We start from the raw sequence: 18,803 nt of genomic DNA, 5'->3' as shown, positions 1-18,803 counted from the left end.
AGTTGAACAAGGTTGCTTTTGTATAGAATACATATATAATTATGCTACGTTTTCTGTACTTCAATGCTTTAAGTTCAAATAGAATTCGCAGAGTCAACTTCGTCTCTCGGCCTTCCGGGATCAAGATACAGAATACACATTTTATGATTAACTCGACTAAACCCCTTTCTCTGCAAAGAATCAATAAAAATGAAAACGAACTAGGCGCTACGTTGGGTGAAGAGAAACGAATGGTACATAGACATATTTCTGAAATCAAACTCGTCGTTTTTCTTTCATCACCTAGAAAACAGCCTCACCGAGATATAAAACGATAACGAATAATAATGATAATAATAATGATATCGATGATGACTGTGATAGAAACAAGAATTGATAAGTAGACGTTCTTAACTAGAAACTTCTTATAAAAGTACAGCAAACAGAAGAAATATGCTGAGGTATTCAACTTCTTTTTTGTTTGTTACACCCTCCTCACAGTTTCTTTAGAATATGTCTGTGTCTAGTTTAAGTCATTTGTTAGCAACGGAACGAGTAATAAAGTGTTTTGTCGTTGAAGCTATTTAAAAAAAAAAATGGAAAGAGGATAAGAAAATGACCGTTAATTCGGGGAACAGAATGGCCTTTCACTGACCGATTCTGACACATTTTAAAGCAAAGTGCCGCTATATGATATATACACTGCATGTATGTATATATCATATATATGTATATATATGTACCAAAGAAAAAAATTTAATAGCTTTAAGGCTTACCCCTCAGATTAAGATATCCAGTTGTCCCTGGCAAATGCAAAAAAAAGGCAGGGTCACAATGGATGGGGCAGTGAGAAAGGATCACTAAAGACACGGGCCGCCGCTGCCGAAGGGTTTTGCTTGTAGGTCAGAGTAAACGGAAGTGACCGGTGATCCACGTTGCATAGCCTCGCTATCATCACATAAACCTTGTTACCACGCATGCGTCAACAACCATGTGTCCCGCGATTGAAATGTTCCGAGCTGGGAAACAATTGTAATTAAACAACAAATTATTTTTTGTTCGTCATGAAAATCGATGAATAAGTAATTAATTAATCAATTAAAAAAATAACAAATTTTATAAAAATTGTCCTCAAATGCTACATATTTGATTTTTTTTTTAAATGTGTAAAGAAAACTCCTGAGTAAAAAATTTCAAATCTACTTCATACAGGTTACCTTGAGATGCTGTCGTTCTCTGTCATTCTAAGAAGATAACCGTTACACAATTAAGTGTAATTATAATTAAACAAAAAGCAAGTGGAAAGAAAATAAAACTCTTGAAATGGGACGCTTTTTGATATTCATATCGTATATTGGAACAAACTACAGGTAATAAAAACCATTTTCACGTAATTGATTTCTTAGATCTCTTTCAACGCACCAGTTTTCCTTTTAATTCTAAATAAATCCTGTACACTAACATGTATATATATATATATGTAAGGTTCAAGGTTGTGTTTTGCAAGGGCACTGTCGAATGAAGTTACTTTACAAAATTCTACTAGTGTTTTATCTTCCCGAATGGGTGGAAAAGCATCGCTCGAGTCTGGTTTATTTAGAATTTAGAATATATATTTAGAGAGAGGCGGGGACATTTATTTATTACATTAATCTCGGTATTATTCGCTTTAATTAATCTGTTGGACTCATCCTTGCTGAGTGTTTTGTATCAAGGGAGACAATAACATCTTGACTTTTTTAAATTCATAATTTGAAGAACACGCATGACAGTGAAATACACACGTGAAATCAAAGCTCCATTTGTAAAGTTGCGACTCTATATGTATATATATATATATATATATATATATTTGTGTGTGTATATAGTGGTTTTCTGGCACGAAGCAAGGCGAGCCTTGCCGTTCACTAAAACAACAAACAAAAAAAAACTTAGTAAATGATCCATAAGCACTCGAGCAAACTGAGTCTTCAACTTGTTCCATTTGCCAAAAGGTTTGCCAGGCAACAACAGGCCCTAGGAGACACATTCGTGTCCATAGAAAATATTTAATGCTTTGTTTTACTGATCCTTCAATCAGGGCCGATCCTAGGGTTGCTGGTGCCCCGGGCAAGCTGAACTTCGGCGTGTACAAGCTGACGGCCGTGGTGTCTTTGTCACGCCTTCTTTGGCGACCCGGGCGACTGCCCGAGTTGCCGGTAACGTGAGCCGGCCCTGCTCTCATTTGTCGTTCACGATAAGCGAATCCATCATTACCATCATCATCATCATATATATATATATATATATATATACACACACATACACACATATCTATCTATCTATCTATCTATCTATATATACACACACACATACACATATATATACACACATACATATATATCTCTCTCTCTCTCTCTCTCTCTCTCTCTCTCTCTATATATATATATATATATATATATATATATATATATAATATATATATATATATCACTGCATTTATATATGTGTGTATGTCTCTGCTGGGGGCTAATTGCTAGACTGTTTCCCACTTGTTTGCAACCCTCTTGAATATCGCTCGCTGCCGCTGACTTGCTCCTGTGTTGAACCGGGAAGTACATTAATTTTTTTGATCTATGAGATGGAATAGATCCAGTTTTTCTCCTAGTAAACACCTCTCTTATCAAAACTGTTGCTGGCAGCTATACACATCCTGCTGGTCCAGTCTAACTTGGATGCGTAGTGGATCCCAGAGATATACTGTGCAGGCCCACTCTAGTGAACCAGTTTTGGAACTTATCAACCACTGCCCTGTTGCATTGTAGATGAGTCTAGGAAATCTCATTATCCTGATAAGAGTAAGCCTCTACATCAGGCCTGGCCAACTCGAATTACATTAAGGGCCACTTTAATCACAGAAACTTTTTTAAAATTATAAAATTGTAGGCTATTACTTCATTACCACTTATAAATTTTAACTTTACCTCGAAACAAATGTTTTACACAAACAATTTTATTTTGAAATTAAACACAATACTTCAAGAAAGTATCAAGTGGGCCTCGTGCGTCCAGCGTGCGTCAGGTTGGCCAGCCCTGCTCTACATCAATGGTTCTCAACTGGGTTCGTATGACCCTTAGGGGTTTTATATAAGATTTTGTTGTATTTATGTGCAACAAATTGGTTTGGCTATACTTCTACAATATATAAAATAGTTTAACAATCTTTTTATATAATTCCTTATGATACTTAATTATTAAAATATAATAGGGCTTTTAAAACATCAAATGACTGTGGGGGTACAATCTGAGTAAAATAGGAATCAAAGGGAGGTAAAAATTAGTTGGGAACTGCTGCTCTTCATAGTTACTCGACCTGCTAGAAAATAGCCAAATCTCCCTCAATTCACACCTTACAACTTAGAAAAGGAGATGATGACATATTAGATAATGAAGCAAGCCTTTGCCTTTTGTCTGATCGATGAGATTATTGATTTCAGGTGAAACAACAAATGGGGGATTTAATTTGACAAGCCATATGAGCAATGGAGATGAATTACCTCCTCAAAAGGATATGCCTGCTGCATGCATTTCTATTTCAGTGCACTCAGCATAAACTTGAGGCAGGAAACAGTACCTGTCAGAATATTCCACTTGGTGTTTCATCAGGCCCAGTCTGATCTGGCAGTGTTTCTACAGCTGGATGCCCTTCCTAACACCAACCACGGAGGCCAGTCGAGGCGGCACTGGCAACGGCCACATTCGGATGGTATCACAACTACAATTTCCATTGATTTTTGATCGATTAAGAAAACTTACAGAATATCCCTCAGACATATCACATGGAATATAAAGACACTTCTTGGGTTTAGCAACAGACTAGATCAACCCCTAGAACAGAACAGCTCCTATAGTCATTGGGCTACCGTGAGAAGGGACATCACCAACATATCATTGGTTTTGCTGTGAAGAACTGTCTGCAGCCAAAGTTATTGAATATGTCAGTTGGTGTAAACCAGTTGTCTTGTGCTGGTTCACATGTGCCACTGGTTGTAAGTTTGCTATGTTATCTTACTGAGGTGCTTATATATTGCCCCTGCTATATGATGTGCCACATAAAAGCACACCCATGTGGCACCATGTAAAAGCACCCAGGCGGTGCCATATAAAATTACCCTGCACACTCTATAAAGTGGTTGGCATTAGGAAGGGCATCTAGCCATAGAAACCATGTCAAATCAAAATGGAGTCTGGTGCAGGTCCCAGCTTGCTGGCTCTAGTCAAACTGTTCTACCCTTGCCAGCATAGAGAACATGCATTAAATGATGATGATGCTTATACCAGGCACTGATCTACATCCGAGAGTAAAGTCATCGTAATGGTTAATTTTGATGCAAGAGTATAGAAGAGTAAGCAAACTGGGGACTAAGTGATCAGAGAGCATGATGAAAGATAGCTAACAGGAATAGCATTAGACTTTACACACATCCTCCTCACTATAACACCTCACAATCTCACCTGTTGTGCATAACCTTATGGTTACCAACACTTCCATCAAAAACTACCAGATCCAAATATTGACATCTTTCCTCATGATCATGCAAGTAGATCACAAAGATGTTCTGCTTACCTGTGCAATAAGGTGAAGCTGAATGTTGGACAGTCACATTATATTGACAAAGGTGAGGTTGGGTTATATATGCACTCAAGAGCACCAAAAATCAGGTGTCAACTTGACTCCCCACCCCATCCTCCTTCCTTCAATAGATGTCAAAACTAAAAGTTTCAGAAGGACCCATTACCTTAAGTGCTGGTAATGAATGAGAAACCATAGAATGAAAAACAAAATATTATCAAGAGTTATTCAGTGAGAGCTCCATCACATTCCTGAATAACATACAAGGCTGACAAAGAAACACTGAACATTCACTTATAAAAAAAAAATGGACAAGGTGCAGGAGTGGCTGTGTGGTAAGTAGCTTGCTTACCAACCACATGGTTCTTGGTTCAGTCCCACTGCGTGGCACCATAGCCTCGGGCCGACCAAAGCCTTGTGAGTGGATTTGGTAGACGGAAACTGAAAAGAAGCCTGTCGTATATATGTATATATATATGTGTGTGTGTGTTTGTCCCCCCCAACATCGCTTGACAACCGATGCTGGTGTGTTTACGTCCCTGTAACTTAGCGGTTCGGCAAAAAGAGACCGATAGAATAAGTAGAAGGCTTACAAAGAATAAGACCTGGGGTCGATTTGCTCGACTAAAAGGCGGTGCTCCAGCATGACTGCAGTCAAATGACTGAAACAAGTAAAAAGAGTAAGGTCTTCAGAGTAGGGTTTAATCCACTCCTTGCATTCTAAAAAGTGACTGGTGAATTGCAAAAACTCAACAAAATCAGATTTATGCAGACTTGTATGGCATACATGATACTGATGATGCAATAAAGACCCTGTGGCACAAGGAATTGCTGTATGGCAGTAGTTGGCACTTTTCTGTTCAAAGACCTGTTAATAATAGAGAAGCATAGAAGGGAACACTTCAGCCTATTGCTAAAGCAGTGTATCTAGTAATCATTGAAGGATTTTAGAAAACACCCATCATCCACTATCTTGACTAATAACTGATTGGTATGCTACCATCAGAACTCTGAAAAACAGTAAATCTCCATGTGACTAATATCGTCCTAACACTGGTCTTAAATGCTCTTGTGTACTTGGAATGCTAACTGCCAGACCTCGATGAGCAGCATACTGCTGAGCTCAGTGATCTGCTTAGATCTTAGCTTAGTGGTGGTAACATGATGGGCTTCTTTCAGTTTCCATACACCAAATCCACTCATAGTGCTTTGGTCAGCTCAGGGTTATAGTTGAAGACAATTGCCCAAGGTGCCACACAGTAGAACTGAACCTGAGACCGCATGGTTGTGAAGCAAACTTCTTAAACTACACAGCCAGATATACACATATATAAATATGTCTTCAATTTCCTTTGTGTATAATATTATATATCCATTGCTTTATCTCTTTCTCTTCCTGAAAATGTCCTGCTTTTCATCCATGTGCCAAAATAGATTTACATTTTCAGCACTTTTTATCCCTAATCTATGATATTTAGGCTTTTCCAACATTAGCTCTTTGTGCTTCATCATTCAGTGAGGTTAGTTCTGTTTGTATGTAATATTTTGAGAGATCTTTTTTTTATGTAGGTATAGGTTTGTTTTCTTACACACCTCACTGATTAATGAAATAGTTGAAGTTAGATGAATGTTCAGATTAATGTTCGTTAAGTAAAGGTAACAAGTGTCTATTTTCTTTCCATCGCTTAATCAAATGGAGAAGGGTTGTACCCAGGACATTTTCAGTCTTTCTGAGACTGATAGGAGAACGTTTTATTGAAAGTTATGGGGAAACAAAGTCAGTGGGCATAATTTCAAAGCTATGCCATCATCACCCCCACTGCCACCACTATTACCATTGCTACCATCATGACAACCACTACCATCACCACCACCACCTCCTCTGGCTAGAGACATAGTCAGGTAATGGTGTTAAACTGAATGAAGGATTAGTCTACTATCCAGGTTAGGACATTGTATTTTCTTTTCCTTTTATGCAAACTGTCAAATTAAGCCTGTACACCTTGTATGTTATCTATACAAAATATATCTTTCTAAAGAATTCAAATTTTATTTTATTCTCTTTACATACACAGTGGTATCCAAAAACAACTGATGAATCATGGCTTAAAAATTTTGACTATTCAGGAACAGATAGAGGTAAGGTTTTATATATATATATATATTATTTTATTTATTAAGGAATAAAAATTCCAGCATCACAGGGATTCAAGTAAATTGAATTATTGTCGATAAGGAAATATATGTTATTTAGAGATAGAAGTCCCCATGCAATTCATCAAATCCTAATATACATCACACCATATCATAGAATTTTAGGATTTGATGAATTGCATGGAGACTTCTATCTCTAAATAACATATATTTCCTTATATATACATACATACATACATATATATATATATATATATATATATACACACTGAACTGGTATTATCATTATTCACCAACACACTCAAATTTTTGCTGATAGTCAGTGTGTCATTACATCATCGTCATTATCATCATTTAACATCTGTTTTCCAAGCTGGTATGGCCAAGGGTTACAACAGGCTCCATTGTCTGTTTTGGCATGGTGTTATGGCTGGATGCCCTTCCTAATGCCAACCACTCCATAGAGTGTAGTAGCTGCTTTTTACATGGCACCAGCACAGATTTTAATTTTGCTGTGGTGGGCAGGTCTTCATGAGTACAGCTGTGTGGCACATATCTCAATCATATGACATCTCCTTCGTAAGGCTCAGTGTCTTGAGATTGGCCTTCAACACTTTGTCCCATGCCTTCAGGGGTCTCCTCTTCTACAAATTCGACCCAGTTTAAGTGATCAGCATTTAGGTTTACAACTGTTTATATATACTGACTGCTTGTAAGTTTTGCCATTTTAATACAACATCCTTCATTGAGGAGTTTTTGGCCTTCATCCATTGTCTTTGAACACAAGATCCACTATCATCATCATCGTTTAACGTCTGCTTTCCATGCTGGCATGGGTTGGACAATTTGACTGAGGACTGGCGAACCAGATGGCTGCACCAGGCTCCAATCTGATCTGGCAGAGTTTCTACAACTTGATGTCCTTCCTAATGCCAACCACTCTGAGTGTGTAGTGGGTGCTTTTATGTGCCACTGGCACAAGAGCCAGTCAGGTGGTACTAGCAATGGCCTTGCTCAAATGGTGTCTTTTACATGGCACTGGCAATGACCTCACTTGAATATTTTTCACGTGCCACCGGCACAAGTGTCGGTAAGGCAACGCTGGTAACGATCACATTCAAATGGTGCTTTTTACGTACCACCGGCATAGAAGCCAGTCAGCTGCTCTGGCAACGATCATGCTTGGATGGTACTCTTAGTGCTCCACAAGCATGGATGTCAGTCATTGAATTTGATTTCGATTTCACTTGCCTCAACAGGTCTTCACAAGCAGAGTTTAGTGTCCAATGAAGAAAAGGTACACATAAGTGGGCTGGTTACACCCCTGGCATAGGCCACAGGTTATGGTCTTACTTGGTTTGCTGGGTCTTCGCAAGTACAGCATATTTCCAAAGGCCTCAGTCACTAGTCATTGCCTCAGTGAGGCCTAATTTTCAAAGGTCATGTTTCACCACCTCATCCCAGGTCTTCCTGGGTCTACCTCTTTCACAGGTTCCCTCAACCGCTAGGGTGTGGCACTTTTTCACACAGCTATCCTTATCCATTTTCGCTACATGACCATATCAGCGCAGTCATCTCTTGCACACCACATCTGATGTTTCTTAGGTCCAACTTTTCTCTCAAGGTATTTACACTCTGTTGAGTATGTACACTGACATTACACATCCAGTGGAGCATACTGGCTACATTCCTTTCAAGCTTATGCATGTCTTCAGCAGTCATGACCCATGTTTCACTGCCATGTAGCATGGCTGTTCGTACACATGCGTCATACAGTCTACATTTTACTCTGAGCGAGAGGCCCTTTGTCACCAGCAGAGGTAAGAGCTCTCTGAACTTTGCCCAGGCTATTCTTATTCTAGCAGCTATACTTTCAGGCTGAAAAGAGAGATAGGATGTATATACAAGACCTGGACAACCTTATCATACCATAAGCCTACTTTAATACTTGAAGAGGAAAAAAAAAAGCAGCAGTATCGGCAGGGTTTGAATTTATATTCTCTTAATGTGGTTATATACACTTGTAGTTAGCCATTCTAAAGTTTTCTGCAAATTTTCAAAAATTATCAGCAGTTAAAGGGGAACAACTCTAAAACCGTATTTATGTGTGTGTGTATGTTTATATATCTGTCTCCCCTCCATCGCTTGACAACCGATGTTGGTGTCTTTATGTCCCCGAAACTTAGCAGCTCGGCAAAAGAGACCGATAGAATAAGTACTAAGCTTATAAAGAATAAGTCCTGGAGTCAATTTGTTCTACTAAAGGCGGTGCTCCAGCATGGCCGAAATCAAATGATTGAAACTTGTAAAAGAATATGTTTACATACAAAAAAAAACAAAAACTATCCAGAATACAAATGAAATACAGGATTAAAGGAGTTGAAGAAAATTATTTGAACTTCTTTCCTTTAACACTTCAAATGTAAGATCTCTTCCCTGAAGACGGAGGCTCGTCTCATCCTATGACGAAATCAATCTACATACATTATTTTGGATTGCTGAGCCCCCAGAAAAAGGTGTTGAATTTGCAATACTTTTCTTCAACCTCTTTAATCCTCTATTTCATTTGTATTCTGTGTAAGTCGGACCTTTTTGTATGTAAACATCTGTACATTTCTTGTATTTCATGTATTAATATAGTAAAACTTCATATACTGATCTGTCTAATTTGCTTAACCCCACACACACATATATATATATATTCCGAATTTGTGTGAATATATCAGTTGAATAAGGTAAAAACATGGTCTGGTTTTCACGTTTTTTTATCATGGTATTTTAACGTTAGAAACATATTCAAGAACTCAACTGTCAGTTAAATACATTTTGAAATCTGATGATTACTATGAATGTATGAAAGCGCTAATTGAACTTTATGAACATTACAAAATATTTTTTAATGTTAAAATACCATAATGAAAAACGTTAAAACTAGACCATGTTTTAACCTTATTCAACTGATGTATATATATATATATATATATATATATATATATGTATGTATATAAGTAATAACAGTAAGATAACAAAAGAAAGAAAGAGACCTCAATATTGTGTAAATAGAGGAATTTCTCTGTAAAATAATATGTGACAATTATTCAGTAGCCAAGATAAAACTCTGAGTATATATGGCATGTGAAAAAACATTTGAGCGAGGTCATTGCCAGTGCCACTGGACTGGCTGTTATGCAGGTGGCACGTAAAAAATGCTATTTGAGCATGGCCATTGCCAGTACCGCCAGACTGGCCCTCATGCCAGTGGCATCGAAAAGCACCCACTACACTCTCGGAGTAGTTGGCGTTAGGAAGGGCATCCAGCTGTTGAAACTCTGGCAGATCAGCCATCTGGTTCGCCAGTCCTCAGTCAAATCGTCCAACCCATGGTAGCATGGAAAGCGGACATTAAATGATGATGATATATATATATATATATATATATATATATATATATATATATATTTGTTATTAGCGAAGGAAGCAAGGCTAATATTGCAGTTTTGTAGCTTTGTTCAGTCTATCCTCCTTATCTAAGATTATAAAAATTATATACACACGTGTGTGTGTGTGTGAGTAAAGGGTTATTAATAAGGTATTATCAATTCAGGCAAAATAATTCTTAAGCTCTCTGCCAACACAAATTCACTAACAAAAGGGATTCTGATTTCTATAGAACTCTTAGGCAAAATGCAAAGCTGAAGTCCATCACCAGTCAATTTTGTAATTCTACAGTTACATTACCAAGTTAATATGGTCTGTTTTCACAGAGTGATATACAAGAAGAGCCATAAATAATGGGCTTTATACATTTATTTATTTGTAAATTGTAGATTTATGGCTGTTTTTGATTTGCCCAAAGCCCATTATTTATGCTTTTTTTGTATATCCCTCTGTGGAAACATACTATTTCTTTTAATTCTTTTATTTGTTTCAGTCATTTGACTGCAGCCATGCTGGAGCACCAACTTACAGGGCTTTAAGTCAAACAAATTGACTCAAGGACTTCTATGTCAAGCCTAGTACTTATTCTGTTGCTCTTTTTTGCCGAACCACTAAGTTATAGGGATGTAAACACACCAGCACCAGTTGTCAAGTGATGATAGACTCACACACACACACACACATATATATATACGACAGGCTTCTTTCAGTTTCTATCTACCAAATCCACTCACAAGGCTTTGGACGACCCAAAGCAATAGTAGAAGACTCTTGCTCAAGGTGCCACACAGTGGGACTGAACCTGGAACCATGTGGTTGAAAAGCAAACTTCTTACCACACAGCCATGCTTGTGCCTATGGATTTCCACTTTGGAGCTCACCTTAAGATTACCTAGATCTCTGTTATAGCAGGTTTGTATACTGGGGATGATACAAAATCTTTTATATCATCACCATCATCATCATCATTTAGTGTCCGTTTTTCCATGCTGGTATGGGTTAGATGCTTTGTCTGGGCCTGGTAAGCCAGAGAGCTGTACCAGGCTCTAGTCTGATTTGGCTTAGTTTCTACAGCTGGATGTCCTTCCTAATGCCAACCACTGCATGAGTGTAGTAGGTGCCTTCTACATATCACTGGCACCCGGTACAAGTGACTTTAACATGTCATTGGCACTGCTTGACATGTCTTCTCGAGCACTGCAAATTGCCAAAATTCTCCATGATTTGTCATCACCTCTATGAGACCCATTATCTGAAGATCATGCTTCATCATCTCATCCCATGTCTTCCTGGATCTATCTCTTCCACAGTTTCTCTCAACAGTTAGCAATTGGTACTTCTTTACACGGCTGTCCTAATCCATATGCATCACATAACCATGCCAGCACAGATACCTCTCTTGCATATCACCTCCCATGCCTCTTCTGCCCAATTTTTCTCTCAAGACATTTACACTCTGTCATACATGCACACTGACATTGCACATTCAATGAAGCATACTAGCTTCATTTCTGTCAAGCCTTCGCATGTCTTCTGCAGTCACAGCCCATGTGTCACTGCCGTGTAGCTTGGCTGTTCACTCACAGGCATCATCCAATCTGCCTTTCACTCTGAGGTAGAGGCCTTTTATTACCAACAAAGGTAAAAGCTCTCTGAACTTTTTCTATCCTATTCTTATCATATATATATATATATATATATATCATCATCACCGTTTAACGTCCGTTCTCCATGCTAGCATGGGTTGGACGGTTCGACCGGGGATCTGGGAAGCCAGAAGGCTGCACCAGGCTCCAGTCTTATCTGGCAATGTTTCTACAGCTGGATGCCCTTCCTAACGCCAACCACTCCGTGAGTGTAGTGGGTGCTTTTTACGTGCCACCTGCACAGGTGCCAGGCAAGGCTGGCAACGGCCACGGTCGGATTGGTGTATTTTATGTGCCACCGGCACGGAAGCCAGTCGAGGCGGCGCTGGCATCGGCCACGAGTCGGATAGTGCTTTTTATGTACCACCAGACCAGGGATCCTGGCTATATATATATACATATATATATATATATATATGAAATTTGATCAACAGGAACTGAGTTGAAGCTAATTTTGTGTATGAGTGTATTACTCTTTTGCTTGTTTCAGTCATTTGACTGTGGCCATGCTGGGGCACCACCTTTAGTCGAGCAAATTGACCCCAGGACTTATTCTTTGTAAGCCTAGTACTTATTCTATCGGTCTCTTCTGCCGAACCGCTAAGTGACAGGGATATAAACTCACCAGCATTGGCTGTCAAGCAATGCTAGGGGGACGAACCCAAACACACACATATATATATATATATATATACATACATATACATATATACGATGGGCTTCTTTCAGTTTCCATCTACCAAATCCACTCACAAGGCTTTGGTCGGTCCGAGGCTATAGTAAAAGGCACTTGCCCAAGATGCCACGCAATGGGACTGAACCCAGAACCATGTGGTTGGTAAGCACACAGCCACTCCTGCGCCTATTATTATAGGAATAATATTATAGTATTATATGGAATAATTTTATTGACAGTGTCTTTGAAACTGTTGGTAACCACTCTTTGGCTCTTAAATGCTGTTCAGTATATGCTATATATATCTGTGTGCAAGAGAGTGCAATTATAAATACATATTTTTAGTATTTACTAATAATGACTGACTCAAGGTTCAGTGCTTGGGCCCTTATTGTTCTTAGTCTTCATAAATGACTTGCCCGACGACCTCACGCAACACACCCTTCTATTTACCGACGATGTCAAACAGGTCGCTCCTCGTGGTGATATAGAGGATCTTCGTCGATGCCTCCACCAAATTTGGAGATGGTCTAACGAATGGGACCTGTGTCTGAACGTGTCAAAGTGCTGTCATCTGCCTGTTGGCTCTCCTCCTGCAACTCAATTTGATTTCGAGCCGGGTCGTCTGCTGCTGGAGAGGACCGACCAGGTAAAGGACCTGGGTATCTTGGCGGATTCCTCCTTTTCGCCTTCGGCCCAGTGCGTCCATACTGCCAACAAAGCACGCGGAGTTCTGTTCTTGATTCGATGGTCATTCGGAATGCTCACAGCAGCCATATTCCTACCGCTCTATGTCACGCTGGTGAGACCCACATTGGAGTATGGGATTCAAGCCTCTTCCCTTTATCTCCTCAAAGACATACAGCATCTCAAAAGAGTCCAGAAGCTGGCTACCCGCATGGTTCTTGGTCTCAAGAATTTGTCTTATGAAGACAGGCTGAAGACGCTCGACCTTTATCCTTTAGAAAAACGACGACACCGTGGTGATCTCATTCTTGCTCACAACATCATAAGCGGAAAGTGTAACCTCTCGAAAGAACTGTTCTTCATTCCTGCTCCAGAGCGTCGGCTGCGGGGTCACTCCGAAGAGCTCTATCTCCGACGATTTCATCTCAATCGAAGGAGAGGGGCTTTCTCCGTCCGGGTTGCAGATCCGTGGAATAAGCTGCCGGACAAGATGGTGAAGATGCTGACGACCGCTCGGTTCAAAGTCTCCCTTGACCACAAGTGGCCTGAATTTTTTACATGAACACCACCCTGTACATAACTCCATGTCCCCCACATGGCATTGCTCTTTGCTTTTTGAGCCAAAAATTAACTAACTAACTAACCAACTAAAACTAACCTTTCTTCTAAGTATACAAACCTGCTAATTACTTCTAATTGAATGCTAATTAGATGTCCTTAATTTTCAGATTGCCTTGAAATCACTGAATCCTAGAAATGTTGTGAAGTCTTGTATTTCCAGTCGTACAGATGCAGGTGTTCATGCCTTTCAGAATACAATGCATTGTGATCTTCTCCGCAAGTGAGTACTCTATTATCGACTTATTGTGTACCGCTGCTACTGTCATTCCATCTCTCCCATCCAATATATCTAGCTTCTAAAAAAAAATTTTGGTGCCACCGTTACAGTCCATTTGAACGTTTGATTTAGTGAAACTGCTATAAGATACAAAGTCTAGCTAACATTTATTTTTACACTATGTCTACTGTTGGTACCCTGGTAAAATGAAACCAGTAACATGGACGATTGATGATGCAAAGGGCAACCAGCCATAAAAACAAAGCCAAATTAAAATGAGCAATTTGTGGACTTCTAACCTGTCTTGGAGAAAAATAAGTGTGGTAAGCTGATTTAAGATGGTGATAAAGTGAAGGCCAAATTGTTATTATTTATTATTATTATTATTGTTATTATGAGGCTGTGAGCTGGCAGAATTGTTAGCATGCTGGGATAAATACTTAGTGGCATTTCGTCTGTCTGCATGTTCCACTGAGGTAGAATTTACCTTCCATCCTTTTGGGGGTCAATAAATCAAGTACCAGTGAAATACTGGGGTCAATGTAATCAATTAGTCCCCTCCCACAAAGTTTCAGGCCTTGTGCCTATAGTAGAAAGAATTATTATTATTGGGGAGCTGGCAGAGTTGTTAGTGCACTGGACAAAATATTTAGTGGCCTTTCATTTGTCTTTATGTTCTGAGTTCAAACTCCACTGAGGTTGACTTTGCCTTTCATCCATTTAGGGTTGATAAAATAAGTACCAGTTGAATACTGGGGGTCAATGTAATTGACTTACCCATCCTCTAAAATTGCTGGCCTTATGCCAAAATTTGAAATCAATATTATTTTATGTGTATGAAGAGAGGGAAAGTCTTTCTCAGTTGTTTTCAATTAAGTTATAATGTCCTTCCTACCCTCACTCTCTCTGAACACACATGCATTCATGTGTGTGTGTGTGCATATTTGTCTCCAGCACCAAAAGATATTACTACCGAAACTGGCTGAATGCCCATTTGGCCATGCCAGATTGCCATCATCCAAACAGCTGCACTCAATCATTTTATTCTTGATGCAGGTTGCTCATACATTTCATTTTTACATGTTTTCTATGGCTGTATGCTTTTTTCTTATCAGCCACATTACAAAGTATACTGAGTGAATTTAATTGCTCTAGGATGTTATGTAAGGAGAATTAAAGAATCCCCTCTTCTACCAGTCTCTACAAGGAGCTTGCAATGTGTCATGCAAGCTCCATGTCTCATTTGTATATTCCTTCAATGGTAACAGGAAGACTTAATTATAAAAAGGCAGCGTGCTGGCAGAAACGTTAGCGCGCCGGGCGAAATGCTTAGCGGTATTTCGTCTGCTGTTACGTTCTGAGTTCAAATTCCGCCAAGGTAGACTTTGCGTTTCATCCTTTCGGGGTCGATAAATAAAGTACCAGTTTCACACTGGGGTCGGTGTAATCGACTTAATCCCTTTGTCTGTCTTTGTTTGTCCCCTCTATGTTTAGCCCCTTGTGGGTAGTAAAGAAATATATAAAAAGGCAGTGATCTGATACAGCCCGACACAAAAGCTTCTTCATTATGTGGGTAAGTAGGAAGGGCAGGGTTGTCCTTTCATGAAGTTTGCTGTTTGGTTGGTGGTAAGAGTTACAAAGGCGTCCAAAGCGACTAATGGGTTTAGTCCACATTACTCCGTAAGGTGCATAGGGTCGGTTTCCCTGTTTCTCTAGCATGTATATTCCTCCCTGGTCAGAGTGGACTGGAGCAATGTGAAATGAAGTATTTTTGCTCAAGGACACAACACATTACAATTGAAATTACAGTCTTACAATCACAAGTCCAAAGCAATTACTATCTTACACTACCATATTAAAAGTGGCGGTATATACTAGATAAGGCGGCGAGCTGGCAGAAACGTTAGCACGCCGGGCGAAATGCGTAGCCGTATTTCGTCTGCCGTTATGTTGTGAGTTCAAATTCCGCCGAGGTCGACTTTGCCTTTCATCCTTTCGGGGTCGATAAATTAAGTACCAGTTACGCACTGGGGTCGATGTAATCGACTTAATACCTATGTCTGTCCTTGTTTGTCCCCTCTATGTTTAGCCCCTTGTGGGTAGTAAAGAAATATAAATATAATATATCACAAAAGAAGATATAATGACCACCAGTAAATGATGCAGATGCATCACGGTAATTATCATTGTGCTTCAGAATGGTGATATTTTATGTCTTTTAAAGTATTATTTGGTAAAAAAAAATTTGATTTTGTGTAATATTTTTGTTTCTGTTTATTTTAAAGGAATGAAGATTGTGAATATGACCCACAATTTTTGAAAAATGGAATGAACTATTGGTTAAGGAAAAAGAAAGAAACAATACGGTTAGTTTCTTTTTTTTTTTTCATTTTTTTTTTTTTCATTTTTTTTTTCCTCATCAAATCTCTCTACTAATGTTCCAGCATTCTGGATGAGAAATAATCTCAATGTACATAAATCTAGTTTCGAGTTCCATATGGGTTATATTCCCCTTCACATTCTGCAACTAATGCACTAAGTATGATAAATTCTCATTGTCATTACCAAACATTCCAGATGCCATTCTAGACCAGTGGCTGTCACCTGGAGTCCCCATACCCCTTGGGGGTGGGGGTCTATATAAGATTTCGTTGTTAAAACTTATGTGCTATAAACTGGTTGTACTCCTACATGTGAAGGTGCATGGCTCAGTGGTTAGAGTGTTTGGCTCACAATCATGAGGTAGTGAGTTTGATTCCTGGACTCGGCTGAGTGATGTGTCCTTGAGCAAAACACCTTATTTCATGTTGCTTCAGTTCACCCAGCTGTTGCGATGTCACTGGTGCCAAGGTGTATCAGCCTTTGCCTTTCCCTTGGATAACATCGGTGACGTGGAAAGGGGAAGCTGGTATGCATCTGGCCTTCAAAAACCTGCTCCAACAAACTTTGTCTGACTCCTGCAAGCATGAAGAAGTGGACGTTAAAACGATGTGAATTGGTGTAAATATCGCTGTATAAGGGAAGTAACTTTGGTAAATTTAAACTCTTGCCAGAGATCAATAAAATAAATATGGGGATTGATGTGGTTGATTTATTGGTTTGTTAGTTTCTTTTTTTCTTTCTTTCTTTCTTTCCCTGAAGAACTTGTACCTTGTAAAATTCTTAATTTTAGGATCACCAATGTCCTCAGAGTAAATGATGACTTTCATTGCCGACGTCAGATTAAAAAACGTTCCTACATGTACCGTGTTGCTGTTCCCTTTAAAGAAATAGCACCCCAAACTGGTTACTCTGCATTAACTATCTTGGAGAAAAATAATGCATTCATTATTTGGTAAGATACATTCAGATCTTATACTCTCTCTCTCTCTCTCTCTCTCTCTCTCTCGTATCTCACTATCATGTCTCCATCATGTCTGTGTCACTATCCTCTCTCATATGTCTTATTCTTATTTGTCACATCTTCCACTTCTCCTCCTCCAATAGGGTGTAATTTGAGGACAATTAGGTTGCTATTTCTTTTAGTTGTAGCCAGTGGAGTAAATTGTAAGGCTTGGTATTCATACAACCACCCACCTAATTCCCAGAGCATCTATGTACTTGTTAGAAATAGCAACCATTCATCTTCAGGTTACACCTTATTATCATAAGAAAAGAAGGACTTGTTGAATAACGTAGTCTTGGAAACTCTTAAAAAGGCAAGATGGTTATGGCTGGAATGCTTTTGATCATAATCTGCTCTATTAAGATTAACCTGAGACTAAGCAACAATATTTTCCTTCTTCATAATCAGTTTTTAGTTCTTGTACACGAGGCGCTGGACTGGCTGAATCACGAGAGCATCAAGCAGATTTGTCTTACAGTGTTTGTTTCAGTTCTTTACAAACTCAGTTCAAATTCTGTCAGAGTCAGTCTTGCCATTCATCCTTCCAGGATTGATAAAATAAAGTACCAGTTAAATCAGTGGGTTGATGGAATCATTAATACATTGAACAACTTTTTGCATTTCAAGTTTTTTTTTGGACTGCATTGACCTGAGCTGTATTGGACCTTGCCTTTCCTTTGAGCAACAGCCATGGCATTAGAGACTGGGAACATGTTCTTTTCTATTTTTTCTACTCTAGGTACAAGGCCCGAAATTTTGGGGGAAGGGACCAGTCGACCCCAGTGCACAACTGGTACTTAATTTATCGACCCCGAAAAGATGAAAGGCAACGTCAGCCTCAGTGGAATTTGAACTCAGAACATAAAGACAGACGAAATACCTATTTCTTTACTACCCACAAGGGGCTAAACACAGAAGGGACAAACGAATTAAGTCGATTATATCAACCTCAGTACGTAACTGGTACTCATTTAATTGACCCTGGAAAGATGAAAGGCAAAGTCAACCTCAGCGGAATTTGAACTCAGAACATAAAGACAGACAATATACCGCTAAGCATTTTGCCTGGTGCGCTAATGTGCCTGCCAGCTCGCCATCTTGACTGGGAACATGCTTCTGTTGAAATACACTGTCTTTGTTACAATTAATTTTGAAAAGAATGAAGAACTCAATAAAATAACTTTGCCATTATATGACATTATAATTTTTATAACTTAAATTATTTTGCTGGGAGGTTTTGCATTTAAATCACTTTAAAATAGGGAAATTGTAATATGTATACTGTTTATATTAGGAGGTCTGCTGTCCTCATCTTGATTGTTGCAACAATCACAATGAGGACACCAGTATACATAATATGAATTCCTTATCTCAGAAATTGTAAGGAA

The 18,803-nt window shown here is 39.0% G+C and overlaps 1 protein-coding gene across 4 annotated transcripts in view; it reads left to right on the top strand.

The window, feature by feature from the left end:
- Positions 1–422: 422 nt before the first annotated feature.
- The window catches only part of LOC115216491 (tRNA pseudouridine synthase-like 1), a 30,651-nt gene continuing 12,270 nt past the window's right edge, over positions 423–18,803 (top strand). Inside the window, exons 1-6 of one of the 4 annotated variants that reach the window (XM_036506855.1) lie at positions 423–440; positions 1,192–1,349; positions 6,667–6,730; positions 13,921–14,033; positions 16,316–16,396; positions 17,203–17,364. In XM_036506855.1, the coding sequence (XP_036362748.1) occupies positions 1,303–1,349; positions 6,667–6,730; positions 13,921–14,033; positions 16,316–16,396; positions 17,203–17,364 (467 nt within the window). In that variant the 5' untranslated portion in view covers positions 423–440; positions 1,192–1,302. Of the gene's footprint in view, positions 441–930; positions 1,012–1,191; positions 1,350–4,312; positions 4,638–6,294; positions 6,536–6,666; positions 6,731–13,920; positions 14,034–16,315; positions 16,397–17,202; positions 17,365–18,803 lie in introns of those variants that run through there. The other 3 variants (XM_029785913.2, XM_036506856.1, XM_036506857.1) reach the window with 3 other exon arrangements.

This window comes from Octopus sinensis, linkage group LG10 (genome assembly GCF_006345805.1).
Source record: "Octopus sinensis linkage group LG10, ASM634580v1, whole genome shotgun sequence".
In the NCBI taxonomy this organism is placed as follows: domain Eukaryota; kingdom Metazoa; phylum Mollusca; class Cephalopoda; order Octopoda; family Octopodidae; genus Octopus; species Octopus sinensis.
The sequence above is the reverse complement of the archived record's forward strand: the minus strand, read 5'-3'. Positions and strand labels throughout refer to the sequence as shown.